The 16316-nt window shown below is 43.4% G+C and overlaps 1 protein-coding gene across 1 annotated transcript in view; it reads left to right on the forward strand.

Annotated features, from left to right (window-relative positions):
• inpp5d (inositol polyphosphate-5-phosphatase D) overlaps positions 1-16316 on the forward strand; it is a 112108-nt gene that overhangs the window by 40988 nt on the left and 54804 nt on the right. The window contains exons 5-10 of the mRNA XM_072572947.1: positions 361-501; positions 4208-4295; positions 13384-13464; positions 14321-14398; positions 14707-14830; positions 15391-15497. Of these exons, the coding sequence (XP_072429048.1) occupies positions 361-501; positions 4208-4295; positions 13384-13464; positions 14321-14398; positions 14707-14830; positions 15391-15497 (619 nt within the window). The remainder of the gene's footprint in view (positions 1-360; positions 502-4207; positions 4296-13383; positions 13465-14320; positions 14399-14706; positions 14831-15390; positions 15498-16316) is intronic.

A 16316-nucleotide genomic window follows, 5' to 3' on the forward strand; every position in this document is an offset into this window, starting at 1 on the left:
GTGTCACCTTACAGGTATCAGGGTTAGATTCCATTTGCCATTGATCTGCCCAAACTGTTTGTGTCCTCACTATCAACAACCTGGCTAATCTTTGCATCATTCACAACATTACTTTTCATTCCCCCTTGCCCTCACATTCTCTCCTAAACCATCTCTAAATATTACGAGAAGTAAGGGAATGAGCACTGATCCCTGTGGCGCACCACTGCACTTCTAGTTCCAGTCGCACAAACATCTACTTTCAGGTCACTGGCCAATGCCTGGATAAAGGAAGCATGACCCATTGGCGAAGTTCTACTTTTACCTTATGGTAGCAGTGTATGGGGACTGCAATTACTGATTCTTTCTCTTTAACTGCAGGGCTCCACAAGGATTTTATAAGGCTCTTTGTGACTACATTGAGCAGGACGTGCTCAAGGATGCTGAACACATAAACTCCTCATCAGTGGACATGTGGCAGCTGCGGCTCTTGCTGAGTTTACTAACCAAAGGCCTGAGCAGGTAGGTCTGTGCTCTGCACCTGCTGTTAGGCTCAACAACATCTGAACCTTCTACACCTTGCCCATACCTTTTTATAAACTCTGCTCAGTGATCTGCAACTTCCTTGCAACACTTGTTATGTATTTTCACTATCTGCATTCTCACCACAACTAATTTATATTGACCCTTTTTTTTTTCTAATCGACCTATTCAGAGATGTTTTTACACGTGAACTCGGGCCTCCCAGTCCAAGGGTGAGGGCACTACCATTGTGTCACAAGAGGGCCTCTTTCTATTTGACTGAATAGAACATTTCTAGTTGGTATTAAAAAGAATATCATTATAATGAGATACATAGTAAATTTGATACAAAGTAAAGCTCCTTCTACACTGTCACATCAGCAATGCCAAGCCAGTTACAGCATGAGTTAGTTTGATACAGAGTAAAACCTCTGCTATTTTGTCCCATTAAACAATCCCAAGGTGGGGATAACAGGCTTGGGCCACAGTCCCATCAAACACTTTCAAGTCAAGTATATGTAAGATGCAAACAGTCAACTATTTAATCAGCTACAATTTCAAAGTCAACCAATCGACAGGACGCGATGCCAGAAAAGCATTTTCTCAGCAGATCCTGCTTTCTCAACTCTGGAAGGACAACCTCGGGGAGGACAAAGCACACACTTCAAAGGCCCCTCTGAGGCCATCCTTGAAACACAGCAGCATTGACTGGAGTTTTGACAAATTGTTCAAAATGGCAGCAACTGCCTGTCAAACTGCAGCATGCTTCAAGTCCAAAAGCCTTAATGATGAGGCAGCTTAGTGACCAAGAGGAAAGGTAAGGAGGCAGCTCCTGTTCTCTGGGTCCCAGCACCTGGTGGGATGTTCTGCCCCATGAGCCAGTAGATCGAGGGCAGGCAAACAGCCTGTTTAGTCACATGCAGACTCATGGCAGAAACACTCAACGCTGAGTAAAGATTATTCTCGAAATGATAGACAGCTGAGATGCAAAGTGAAATTCCTTCTATTGCCCTGCGAACCATCCCTAGGGCAGGTACAAACTGCATTAGATATATTCTCGTGTTGCATTTCCCATCAAATATTTTCAGCTTGGGAACAACACAGATTAACTACAAAATAAAGTTGTCTCTAAATGCATGAGTTAGTGAATGACATGATTTAGATGTGTTGCAAATCTCCATCTAAATTGGTAAATCAAATGATCCGCGAGCAGTCACAGGCTCAATAGAGTAAATCTCCCTCTGCCCTGTCCCATTAAACAGTCCTAGGAGCTGTCATACAGAGTAAAATTATCTTTCATAGGATTCATGCATCCAAATCCTAGCTCCAAATATAAACCTGAATGCCAAATACTGATGATGCTGGTAAATTTCTGCTCTATCTGGATGAAGTATTTCAGACCGTGCAATTCTTTGCTGCAATGTGGATCCCCTTTAACTGCACTCCTATTGCAAATCAAGTCACCAGCAGTTCTGAATCATGAAACACTTTTTCTTTACTTCTTTTGGCATCTGACCTTTGACTTAGTTGCAGTGAGCCTTGAATACTCAGTGCTGTGTGGTTATCATAAAGTCATTTCCATTCTTCCCCACCTCAGCTGCAGATTTCCAAGTTTTAGATTTAGATTACTTACGGTGTGGAAACAGGCCTTTCGGCCCAACAAGTCCACACTGACCCACCGAAGTGCAACCCACCCACCTACACCTAACATCACAGGCAATTTAGCATGGCCAATTCACCTAACCTGCACATTTTTGGATTGTGGGAGGAAACCCACGCAGACACGGGGAGAATGTGCAAACTCCACACAGTCACCTGAGGCGGGAATTGAACGCAGGTCTCTAGCGCTGAGAGGCAGCAGTGCTAGCCACTGTGCCAGTTGTTCACACAGTGTGGCTGTGACCTGCGGTCAATATCAGGAGAACATGCCAGTTCACTCAATCAGAGTGGCTTGTCAGTGGCCTTCAGAATGCTCTTCTTGTTGAGTCATTCTGTGCCGGCTCCCTTGGACAGCTTGTGGATAGAGGCACTGCCCTTTCTTCCTCAGTCATAAGGGCACGAATTCCCCAAGTTCAATTCCTGAGAGTATGGGCCAGAGTTGGCAGTGGTTGAAGTAAGGAGTGGGGAGGAACCCGAGAGAAATTGAGTAAGTAGCTCAGTCATCAAAAGTGAGTTTTTAAAATCCTGTTGATTATACAGAAGGCCAGGAAGACAGAAGTCCCTAGTTTTGAGACTTTGGGAAAGACTGCGTTGGAGCAGATATGTGATTGTCCTTGTTTTTTTTTTAACCAGCGAAAGTGTATTGAGGAAGAAAATTATATCGGATGGTCAAGTTTACGAGCTTTCAGGAGACCAATGTTCAAAGTCAAATTGATAAAAGCAGAGAAACATCCAGGAAAACTATCCTGGGAGGAATGGGTTACAAGACAAAGGTTAAATGGATAATGGTCAGTTGCTAGACAAGCTTTCCTTTGTACACTGTAAGGCCAGGGTTAAGAGAAGCTGTCTAGATATTGGAGAAGGATTTGGACCATGGACAAAATCTGATCTTTGTGGGGAATTAGTTACTGTGGAGAAAGCAAGCATTGGGAATGAAAGAGGGAACTAAGCATGGTGTTAATAAATGTAAGAGAGACACAGTCCAGAGCAAACCATTCACAAAAATCATGAACTGAATCACTTCAGAGACCAATATCTGGCTGCAACAAGATGAGGGTTCAGGGACAGAAGGCAAAGGTTAGGGAGCTTGAAAACAAAATTGGTAAAAGATCTGAAGCTTTCCACATCTCCGGTCTTGTGCTTATTTGTGTCTCTGCTTTGTTTTCTGCAAAGTTTTATTATTATTGCTTCATCCTGTTTAAGGGAAAAGAGTGAAAGGGTTTCCCAAATACCAGTTTGCAGTATTGGAACAATTAGTTGTCCACTCCTCAATTATATATGTTTGTTTGCACAATGGGGTTTTAACCGCTTCACATTTACACTCCTTTGACCAAGTGTTCTCTCTCTTTTTGAGCTCCATCTCCAACTATCGTTTACTCCTTACCTCCTCTCCATACCCTATCTTATGCAATAAAATAAAAGCTTTTTACTCGCTACCATCAGTTATGAGGAAGGATCACTGGACCCAAAACGTTAGCTCTGATTTCTCTCTACAGAGCTTTTCCAGCAACTTCTGTTTTTGTTACTGAGCTACAAGAGAATGGTTCTCTCTCACCAGCAGAAGCCTGACTCCAGTGACAGTCAGCTCCTGAAGAGGGCTTATGCCCGAAATGTCGATTCTCCTGCTCCTCGGATGCTGCCTGGCCTGCTGTGTTTTTCCAGCACCACACTTCTCAACTATTGGACAAGCAACTGAATTGTTTCGGCCACACTTCCAGCCAAAGTCAGTAACTTGGCTCACATCAAGCATTAGACCGAGAGCTTGTTTTGCTAATCACTGCCCTGTCGAGTAACTTTTACCCACTGCAGCTCTGTGACTCTGAATTAAATAGTGTTTGACGTTCACATTACTGGACACGGCACTCATGGGGCTGAGTTTGTCTGCACATCCCTCATGTTCTGCACTGCTGTGTGACTTCAGACGATCAGTTTTTATTTTTCTTCTGTTTTACTTTTGATTTAACTGAAGGGTTGATGGAAAATTGTCGCAGTGTGAATGTACTGCCTCCTGTGAACCACTGTCTCATTACTTACGTTTGTATTTCAGTGAGCTAATCCAGACAATGTCGGCACTGGAGGCATCCCAGAGTCTGCTTGACAACCAGCCAGCCCCTGGAGGGAGCGTGCAAAATCAGGTACCAGTGCAACGCACACACTTCATGGGGCTTGCTAAACAATTAATGTCGAATTTAATGCCAAACGAGTTTGGAAGGGTTAGAGTGACGCTTACAGATGTTAAGAAAATACAAAATAGTTTCAGTGTTTGCCCATTTAGCCCTTCAAAAGTGCTTGCCTGTTATTACTTGACCAGCGAGGGTTAAAATCTGCCCAATATTCTATTGAAGGGCAGTCACATGGACTGGTTCAAATAGGGGCTCCTAATGTAAGGTTTATCTTTTGACATGACCAAAAAGGCTGATGTACCTTTTGGTCCGTTTTGATAAAAATTGACCGGAGCATTTAGACATTGAAACACAAATTCAACAAGTGAATCTTTTAAAGCTTTGTGCTAACGGAAAGCACATGCAGTGAGAGATACCTGAAAAGGAGAATCCCCATCTGCATCCTGTTCTTGTCCTACCTTTAGGATATATTTTGGGAATGTTCCTTATTTTGTCTCGGCAGAAAGGAGAATCTTGCCAAAACACAGTGCATAGGCCCATTTGGGTTGCATGTGCGTCACAAGTCAAATGATTCACAGTTCCACACTCTGTCTCTCTTGCTTTGTTCCACTTCTCGTTATGGTAACACCACAAGCCAATCAATTTGAGGCAAACACCTAGCCATGTTTCATTTGTCGCAAACACTGAAACTCATACTCCCCACTGAGTTCAACTGCACAGAAATAGCGAGAGTTAAAATGCCCTAAGGGCCTCCATTTCTGCTGGGATCTGGGGCGAGTTGATATCAGACACAGCAACAAACATGCCTCGTGTTTTATAGCTGCTGGGTAGGTTTCGTTTGGTTTCATGATCTAGTTCAAAGGGTTTTTTCTTTTACAAACCTCCCCCTATGAACATTTTTGCATCTTCTCTGAGTCAAAGCATCATGCTGCTTCAACAAAAAGAGGGACTTGCATTTCTGGAGTACCTTTTCATAACTCCTGAAGTCACAAAGAATTTTACAGCCAGTTGAGGTCCTTTTTAAAGTGTAAGTCATTGTTATAATGTGGGACCATGTTGTCAGATGGATCAATGGAGTCAGTCCTCCAGCAGCGAGTGATGCCAGTGCCATGGAGGGTACAGAATGCCATGCAGTGAAGTCATTTCACGTTCATTTTGCTGAACCAAAGTGTCAAGTGCATCCGCCTGGTCTTGGGCATGGACATACACATGCACAGCCTATTGGTCCAGCTGGTATGCCACCAGCCTGGAAAGAGCCCGTCTCTAATTTCAACAAGGTATAAAGTATTAGGCCTTTCTCATCTACTGTGTACTCACTATTTTGCAATGCATCTACACTTCAGAGTAATTCAACATTAACCCATCACTTTGAGACGTTTGGATGATTTTAATAAGGTACCATAAATAAAAACAAGTTATTTTTTTTCAGTGAGATTGGGCCTTTTTGTTATTTGTAGACTAGTTGGATTCCACATGCAGCTGATGGAAAACAGGAAATGTTTTTCTTTTGAGGATGATTTCTCGCGAGGCAGGTGTTTCTGTTTGTTCAACCAGAGTTCTCAAAGCCAACCCGTCATGGGACAGATTAGCTGTACCCCGGAGATGTTTGCTGGGGCATGCCAGGGCTTGTCATCTGCACAACATCACACATTGGCATTCAAACCCATCCTTAACCCACTACAGTCGCTGCTGTTTCAAACTGTTGTCTTGTCAATGGAGAATTTTTGATAGATCAGCTCCACACCTCCATCTCAACTGCACGCCAGATCACTCATTCCTTATCTTTGCTTGTAATTCTTCCTCTAATCCCATGAATGAAACATTGGTCAGGCTAATATTTGTGGTTCATCCCAAATTGCTCATGAGCAGATTGGGGATGGCGAGTTGATATCAAGCATCATTTGCTCAGTGATGCCCAGTTTGCGTTCTGCCATTACAGCTTTGGTTTAAACAGGGACAAAAATGCTGAATTTCACAGGTGAGCTGAGAGTGACATTAAGACTGTGTTCAGCCAAGTGTGGCCTCATGGAGCCCAAGCAAAACTGGAACCAATGGGTATTGGGGGCAAACTATCTGCTCTTTGGGGTTATATCTGGAATATAGGAAGATGGATTGAAGTTTTTGGAAGTCAGCCATCTCAGCTCCAGGACACCTCTGCAAGAGTTCCCCTTGTAATGTTCCTAGGCCCAACCATCTTCGGCTGCTTCATCAATAACTTGCCTTTCATCATCAGGTCAGAGATGGGGATTCTGCAATCATCAGCCAATAATGTTTAGCACCAATCGCGATGCCTCAGATTAAGGCATTCATGTCCAAATGTACAAAGACCTGGACAATGTTAAAGCTTGGGCTGACAAGTGGCAAGTGACGTTCATTCATCCCAAGTGCTAGACAATGTCTCTTATTGGAAATGGTCAACTCAACCATCACCACTTGACATTCAATGACATTACTATTGCTGAATTCCTCCAGCACCAGTATCCTGGAGATTACCATTGACCAGTATCTGAACTGAAGTACAACAGCTACAAGAGCAGATCAGAGTCCTCAAAGTCTGCCCACCATCTACAAGGCATAAGTTAGCAGTATGATGGAATACTCCTCACTTGCCTAGATGAATGCAGCTTCATCAACACTCTCAGCTTGACAGCAATTAGGTCAAAATAGTTCGCTTGATTGGCACCATGTCCATAAATATTCACTCCCTCCATCACTGCACTTAGTATACTATCTTCAAGATGCATTGCAGAAATGCACCTTCCAAACATATGACCATTTGCATCTAGAAGGACAAGGGGAGCAGATACATGGGAACATCACCACCTGCAGTTGCCTTCCAAGTCACTCACCAGCCTGACTTGGAAATGCATCACTGCTCCTTTCGTGTTGCGGGGTCAAAATCTAGGAATCCCCTCCTCACAATTTCATTGTGGGTCGACCAAACCAAATTAATTCCAGTGGCTCAAATCAGCAGCTCACCACCACTTTCTCTAGTGTACATAGGGACAGGGAATAAATATAGGCTTGACCAGCTACATCTCATCGATGAATAATACTGTTTACTCTGACTACCTGCCCCTCAAACACTTTGAGTGAAAAATCTTCAAATCCCTCCAAAGTCCCACCAGCTCGACCTCTGCAATCTCCTAAATCTTAAAGTCCTGTGTATTCTCTTTGCTATTGATGACTAACTTTGAGTTATGTATTTGGCTGTACTTTCTGTAATCTGCTGCTTCAATCTCTCACGTTCTCTCTTTTTCTCTTTCTCTCTCTCTCCAGAACCCTTGTAAAAATCCATCTCATTAACTAAGCTTTCCATCTCCTGTGCTAACTCCCTATCATTGACTCAGTGGGTTTTTGTTTTAATCCTGTGATTTACCAGGTTAATGCTTTCCTCAGTACAGTACCTTTGGACATTTAATGTTGACATTTTTCACTTATCACCATGAACAGGTTGCCTGGATCCATTTTTATTAATTCCCTTCAGAATCATTCACTCACATCAGCACAAGGTTGCTAAGGGTTTTGTAAAAGGGGGAAATTCAACTTCCTTAAGTTTTCCTCAGAAGTTGTTCTTATTGACCCATTTCACTTTGTCATAGAAATTGTGTGAAGCACCTTTCAGCACTTCCTGCTGTGGCTGTAGCTTCAAATAAAACTCTCTCTCTCTCTTTTTAAAAAAAAAATTAATCTCTTGTTTTAATCTTGCTGCAGCTTAGCTGTAAAGGGTTTGTGTGTTATTCTCCTTTTGGTGCCCTGTAATCAATGGCAAGAGTTTCAGTAAAAGTATCTCTGGGGGAAGTCGTCACTAATAGTGAAAGATTGTCTTGCAGTCTCAGCAGGGTGTTCAGTCCTTACAGTAATATCCAGTGAGACTCTCAAAAACCTGTGAAGGATTTTTCTTTAATTATTACTCCTCCTAAGGCCAGTCGTGTTTTGGCTACTGATTTGCAAACAGGACTGCTGACAGTTCCTGCTTGGTCTTTTTTTTCAGTGAATTTTTAATATACAAGACAGTGTACCCTGACCTCTTTTCCCTCCCCACCCCTCCGACCTCTACCCCTAATAAAAAGAAAAGTCAGGACCCCAAGCCAAGCCCTTTTCAGCTGAGAACAGCCAACCCATTATGGATCTAAAGTGCTGGAGTTTGCTGGTTTGTGGGTTTGAGTTTAACATTAGCAAAGTTCAGTTACCAACCAGCCAGCCCAGCAAGGCAGCTGTGGTTCAGTTAGAGTTGGATTGTAAAATGGAGAACTAGGTGTATGAGAATTGCCGAGGGAAGACCTGCATTTATTCAGCACCTTTCACAAGTACATAACGTTCCAATACACTTCATCAAGTAGTTTTGTTTTAAGCGTGGTCATGGTGGGAAATGTTGCAACCAAATTGCGCACATGAAGATCCAAGAAATTGCAAACCATCCGTTCTTGGTGATGTTGGCTGCGGCATCAAAATTGACCAGGACCTTGCCGTCCCGAAAGGAAGTATTTTTGTGGGGTGTCTTTGTGAGCTGGCACACGAGACCTCAGCTTAAGGCCTCATCAGAAGGACAGCCCCTAGGAGAGAGTGAGGACTGCAAGTGCTGGAGGGCAGGAGTTGAACAGGGTGGCGCTGGAAAAGCACAGCAGGTCAGGCAGCGTCCGAGGAGCAGGAGAGTTGACGTCTCGGGCATAAGCCTTTCTACAAGAACGTACAACACTCAGTCAGTGCTGTCCTGGAGTGGTCAGCCAGGATTTCACACTGAAGCATTTGCAATGAGACTGGGGTCCCATGTCTATCTGGTTCAGAAGCAGGCAGGCTACTCACTGACCCTGCAGCTGGCACTTAGAAAGGACAACTGCCAAGGATTGTAAGCAAGGAAGTGCCAGATAGCAGCCTACTTTTCAGCATTATTTTGGCTGCATCTTTCTCTCCTGGTCTACTTTGTTTAGCTCATATGTCAGCAGCAAACAGCTTTCAGTGTTAGTGTGAATCTTTCCTGACAATTGCCACCAATTGGCTCTGTGAGGCATTCAGCTTACTTCAGTTCTGTTGAGAACCTTTTATCAGGCCTTTGTGTGTGTGTTTGTGTGTTACATGTCGCTGTTGCTGGGCGGACTGCCAATAAAGGCTTCCCTGAACATGCTGCTGCCAATGGGAGCATGCAATTCCATCTATAATGAGTCTGTAGAGCAGCCTGTCTGGGAACCTAATATCTCGCCGTCTCATTTAGCATCAAACAGTCACAGCCGTGTGCTGCTGCGTGACACAATGTCTCTACTGTGAGAGTTTCCGTCCCCCAGCTTTCTCCTTTTGCATTTCTTTCAGTGTGCTGACTCATGACTGGGTACTTCCTGGGAGTTTCCAACCTACTTTGACACACCATGGCTAACAGGGTTCCCCCATCTCCTCCTCCCCTCACCCTTGTCCCAAACCCGTCTACCACCTACTGTTCTCAGAATTATCCCAGATCAGTGCCTGCCTGACTGTACTCACTGGGGTCAATCAACCCACTTTCGTTTTGGACACCCCCCCCCCCACTTCCCCAACCACTCAAATTATTGCTGGTCCTGGCTATCTGCAGTCCCAGATTTGGCCACTGCTTGTTGTGGCACTGCTGGGCCTGAAGAGCTGTGACCTGACCAGCGGGCCAATTGAATGTGAAATGCAATGGAGGGGGCAAAGGGAGGTTCTGTGACTGACTGACTGAGATGGCTGACTTTCTGCCCATTGCATGGGTACAGTGCCAGCCGGCAGAATCCCCACCAGCCGTTCTGGTATGATGCTAATGCATCCATGAAATGTAACTGCATGATCATTAAAATTACAGAAGAGACTCCTGTACACTGCCCAATATTCTTTTTATTCTGAATAAATGGTCATTTAGTGGTACAGAACTTGAGTATTGCTGAAAAACGGCATATTGATCAAAGGTCCTCCTGTTGCACTCATCAGGACATTTCACAAGGATACCAATTTAAGAAGCAAACCAGTACTTCTTATAATGCATGCGACAGAGTGCTGATTAGTTGGCAAGTGGTCTATGGGAGAATAATTTCATGGAGAATGAAACCATTCATTGACAAATAATAGCTAGGCATTGTTTTTTTTTCCCAGGCAAGTTGACTCTGAGTAAGACTCCAAAGTGAAATGAGCCAGTGGATGACTCTTGTCTATTTTGTAGTGTTGAAACAGGGGCAGTACATACACCTGCTCTTTCTGTCTGCAAAGTACAGGGCTGTGCTTCCAGTACACTCAAGTGCACCACACTGTGAGCCTGACTGACAATCGTTGACTTCAACAGCTTCCTCATTTCCCCTTCCCCCACCTCATCCTAGTTTCAAACTTCCAGCTCAGTTACTGTCTCCTTGACTTGTCCGACCTGCCTATTTCCTTTTCCACCTATCCACTCCACCCTCTCCTCCTTGACCTATCACCTTCATCTCCTCCCCCACTCACCCATTGTACTCTATGCTACTCTCTCCCCACCCCCACCCTCCTCTAGCTTATCTCTCCATGCTTCAGGCTCACTGCCTTTATTCCTGATGAAGGGCTTTTGCCCGAAACGTTGATTTCGCTGCTCGTTGGATGCTGCCTGAACTGCTGTGCTCTTCCAGCACCACTAATCCAGTATTTGATTTTCAGCATCTGCAGTCATTGTTTTTACCATCGTACAGTGATTGCCTTGCACATTCAGGATTATCCAGCAAATGTTGTCCAATTGCAGAGTTATATCCATTGAGAGTCAGTGGTTTTGCAAGAACAGGCTGATTAGATAAAACAGTACTACACTTGTTGTGAACAGCTCAAGGTGCATGTCATTTGATATATTCGACCAGTGTTTTGGACATATGGCCTTCATAACTGGCATCACACGGACACTGAAAATCATGTACCACATTATGCATTTATGTGATTGACAGAATATTGTTATGGCTGGATGGCACTAAGTCAGACATCCTTCCTCAAAACTATATATAATACTCTGGATGTAGTCTCACCAAGGCTTTGTACAATTGCAGCAAGACACCTCCTGCTCCTGTACCCAAATCCCCTCAATATGAAAGCCAATGTAACATTTGCCTTCTTCACCACACGTTGCACCTGCAATGCTTACTTTCAGTGACTGGTGTACAAGAACGCCAAGGTCTCATTGCACCTGCACCTTCTCCATTCAGATCATCTGTCTTCCTGTTTTTGCTACCAAAGTGGATAATCTTGTATTTATCCACATCATAATTCAGCCGTCATACATTGGCCCCCTCACCCAACTTGCCCAAATCACCCTGCGAAGAAAAAAGCTGATTTCCAGAGGTGAGCTGAGAGTGACTGTTCTTGATATCAAGGAAGCATTTAGACCATAAGATATAGGAATAGAATTAGACCATTTGATCCATAGAGTCTGCTCCTCATTTCAATCGTATGTTTTTCAACCCCATTCTCTAGCCTTCTCCCCATTATTTTCATCCCTTTGCTCATCGAGGATCTATCTATCTCAGCCTTCAATGCACTCTATGATTTGATTTCTGCAGCAGAGTTACATAGATTCATCATCCTCTGGTTGAAGAAATTTCTCCTCATCTCAGTTCTAAAGGGTCGTCCATTCACTCTGAGGTAGTGCCCTTGGTGCCTAGTCTCTCCTACTAGTGGAAACATCTTCTCCAGGTCTCTCAGTATTCTGTAAGTTCCAATGAAATCCCTCCCTCATCCTTCTAAACTCCATCGAGTACAGACCCAGAATCTTCAACTGCTTCTCAAGTGACAAGCCCTTCATTCCAGGGATCATTCTCGTGAACTTCCTTTGGAACCCATTCCAAGTTCAGCACATTCTTTGTTGGATATGGGTGCAAGGCTAATCAAATATTCCAAATACTGCCAAATGTGGCATGAGGGAACCCTAGCAAAAGAAATCAATGGGACAAAGACAAAAATCTCAGCACACCAGTGAGAGTCTATCCCAACAAAAAATGATTGCTGGAAGTCAGTCATCTCAATTCCAGGATGTCTATGCAGGAATTCTTCAGGGTAGTGACCGAGGCTCAACCATCTTGAGTTTCTTCATCAATGACCTTCCCTCCACCATAAGGTGAGAAGTGGGAATGTTTGCTGATGATTGCAAAATGTTCAGCATCATTCATGACTCTTCAGATACATTGGCATGACCATTACTGAATCTCCCAATATCAATATTCTGGGGATTACTGTTGACAAGAAACTGAATTGGACCAGCCATATAAATACTGTGACTTCAAGTGCAGTTCAGAGAGAAGAAATTCTGTGACAAGGAACTCACCTCCCTTCTCCCCAAAACCTGTCCACAATCTACCAGGTACAAGTCAGGACTGTGATGAAATACTCTCCACTGGACAAAGCCCCAACAATACCTGAGAAACTAGACACCATCCAGGACAAAGAACCCCATCCAGCGCTTTGAATATGTATCCCCTTCACCACTCATACACTGTAGCAGCACTAACAGCAAGATGCACTGCCGCAGCTCATTAAAGCTCCCCTGACAGTACTTTCCAAACCTATGACCTCTACTAGCTAGAAGGATAAGGGCAGCAGGTACATAGGAGCATCACCTGCAACTTTCCCTCTGAGCCACAGAGTACCCTGACATGGAATATTATTGCTATGTTCACTGTTGCTGGATTAACAGCTTGGATCTCTCTCTGCATGACAGCACAGTACCTAAACCCCACAGCTTGCAGCCTTTCATGGAAGCAGCTCACCATTAACTGTCTGAGGGCTTTCGCGAATGATGATAAACATTGGCCTAGCTGGTGATGCTTACATCTTATGGAAGAGTGAAAAACAATGAGAAGAATAACAAAGAGGTTATCTCTCTGTTCACTGGATGTTATTTTCCAAAATCTCTGGAGGTTAGCTATTTGTTCACAGAAGTTGGTATTTATCAGGATCTTATCTCTTTGCTCATGGAGGATTATCACATGATCGCTGAGGATCACCTTCTTGTTTAGTGGGAACCACCTGTCCACGAGGCTTATGATGGCACTTCAAGTGAAAATGAGACCCGGATGTGGCTGTCAATTGAATTGACATGTCCACAGGGGAAGAGAAGCAGCGTCGATTCACCTTTAATTGTGCTTGTTTTCAGATTGCTTGTGATGGGAGTGTCAGAAGATTGCTCTCAACAGCTGAAGAACTGAGCAGAATGCTCTCGACCATTGAGAACCAGGTACCTAGACATTCACATCAGAGTTAATGTGGCAATTGACTGCCAATGCAACAATTCATGCCATCCTGCTCAGGGTCAGTCATGAGGATTGACAACCTCTCTCCGTGATTTAGAAGTGTGTACTATTCTAACGTGTATCTGGAAAAAAAACCAATTCTATAGCCCCCTTGTTTACAGATCTTGTTTTTTTTTTGATCCCTGGTCTGTATTGAGCTCTCTGGCCTCAGATAAGTTGATAGCAAGAGAGATATGTATCGTCCCAGAAGATTTATGTCTTATGTGGGTCTCCATCTATCACACACTGTTTCTTAACAGTCAAACCACTCATTACAGTTCCACATGAAATCAAAACTATTTTAATTAAATACTTACCCATTGCTTGAGCATAACTTGATGCAATTCCACACATGCTTGCCCCAGGGTCACGAGATTTAGATGTTCAATTGCTGCACCTTGCAGTGTGGTACTAAGCTACACAATTCAGGAGCACTGCATTGGTAATCTTCTCCTGTCCTGACTTAATCTGCTCCCACTGAAGGGATCAGACAAGCTGTTACAAGATTTTATTTTCAGATTTTAAATGCTGATGTCAGATTCTCAAAATGCTACCAAACTGTCTTTTCTGGATTATTAGTCAAGGTGGCTGAATTACTGAGCCAAAATTGTCCTGCAACACACATTCTCACAATGCATGAGCACTAGGGATCGAGATGAGAGGGAGGACAAGCTCTGTGGATCAGAAGCCGAACAAGAGTTACCACCTCAGGACAGGAGATAAAGCTGGCAAGTGTAGAAATGAGTGGGATTGCACTAATATATCATCAGTCCAATTCTTTTCCTAATTTACATTGCACAGGTGAAAGATTTCGAGCCAGAGTCTCCGGACGCAGATGTTGAAGATCGACACTCTGAAATTGCGCCTGTAACTTTTGAGGTAGGCACTTTTTGCACTCCAGTGTTTTCCCATCAGAGTCAAATCTTGTTGCTTAGAAAGCAGAAGTTTGCAAAGACACTTCCCACATGCCTTGAATCAGATGGTCTTTCAGAATTTCTATTGTCACCAATCTCACCACCTTTCCAAAAAAAAAATCACCTGCCCTAAACCCCTCTGCCCTTTGAAATGACTAATCATCATCCTCAAACTCTACTTTCTCTTCAAGCAGCAGTTCCTAAGTTTGAGTTACGACAAACGGACAGCTAAAGAAGATCAGCTTTACTTGTGAGGGTTCCCTTATATTTCAGGTGAAATTGGATAGTTTTGGAATCTTCTTGAAACTTCATTTGAAAGTGGACATAGAACAAGGGAAGTTAATTGTGAAGAAGTCAAAGGATGGGCCAGAAGACAAGTTTTACAGTCACAACAGAAGTAAGATTTCTGATCACTTTCCTGCTCCCTGTTTTGGCTACTCTGTGTTATCTGTGTGGTGTTACTACTTTAATATTGATGCAAAAACCTTATAAAGGAATGTCTGGTTTGGCATTGCTGTCAACAGTCTTCTAACCGTGCCAAGTGGAGTAATGAGATGCCTCTCACAATCGATCTGTGTGGTTATGAATGTCTTTTAGCTCTGCTGGGTATCTGTGTGCTTATTGATGCTACTTAGTTGAGTTAACTAACTGCAACTAACAGTTGCCCTTTGGCTATCTCTATGGTCACTGATTCATCATTGCTATTTCAAGGGAATCCATACCATTTGCTACCATTATCCTGAGTTAAAGTTTTTTACAAATAATCTGAGAACAGAAATTTTGTCCAGTGATGTGGCAGTTAGGTTCTGAGACATGTACCAAGTGGAGTAGATCTGGGACTCTGTACTTTTCTGGCTGAGCACTGGCTTTTACCAAAACTGCAAATGCTCAATGTGACTCATGAAGGAAGTATAGTGTCTGTGTAGTTTCCTTCTCTCACGGTACTACTCGTCTCAGTTTTGCAGTTAATCAAATCACAGAAGTTCCCGAACAAGTTGGTCATCATGATCGATTCTGAGGTGAAGAAAACACAACGGAAGGAATATGTCTTCACTGACTCCAAGGTTTGTCATGAAGATCTTTGTTCTCAAACTCAACGATCAAATCACGTCACTTCTTTTTCTCACTGTGTGATTTTTGTTTTAAACAGAAGTGTCAGGGTTGGCAGGTTTCTTTTCACTTACCCATTTTTGAACTCACTCTTTCAAGGAGTTTCACCACTTGCTCCCTTGACTAAAGTCCCATTGAACTGCTGCCCATTAACTTCCTTTCCTGAATCCCGTGCTGGCTGACATTGTAAATGGCTTCCTCTCTGCAGGTGCTGTCTGTTTTCTTTTCCAAGTCTTTGACATCCTGCCCTTCTCAAAGTGTTCATGTCCTTGGAAACCTGTATCCATTTTCAATTCCTCTTTCTTTTCCAACTTCCTTGAATGTGTTACCACTTCTCAAATCTCCTCTTATCTTTCTCATGTCTTCTTATCTGAGACTCTCTCAACAAGCTTTCACTCCTGAAGCTCAAAGCAATCCACTCAAAGTCTAATGTGATGGTGGCAGTAGGGTATAATATCTCCTAACCTTGCATAGCCTTTGCTACAACTTCTGGTGTACATCCCTACAGCATTTTCCTCGAGACCTCGTGTCCATTGCCCAGCTCTTTGCTTGATTCCACTTATACAATTGTAAGAAACGGTTTCTCTTTCCATTCTCACATTTTTGGCTTTGCTTCTGTCTGCTCAGATTTTTTTTTCACTGTCATCCACATATGAGATATTTACTTCAGTTGAACAGTGGAAAGACTCTTGCCATTGTCTTCGACTCTTGTCACAAAGTCCTGACTCTGGCCAACTCTTTGCCTGGTCATTGTCTCAGACTGAACTCTTGGT

The sequence above is a fragment of the Chiloscyllium punctatum genome, chromosome 6 (assembly GCF_047496795.1).
Source record: "Chiloscyllium punctatum isolate Juve2018m chromosome 6, sChiPun1.3, whole genome shotgun sequence".
In the NCBI taxonomy this organism is placed as follows: Eukaryota; Metazoa; Chordata; class Chondrichthyes; order Orectolobiformes; family Hemiscylliidae; genus Chiloscyllium; species Chiloscyllium punctatum.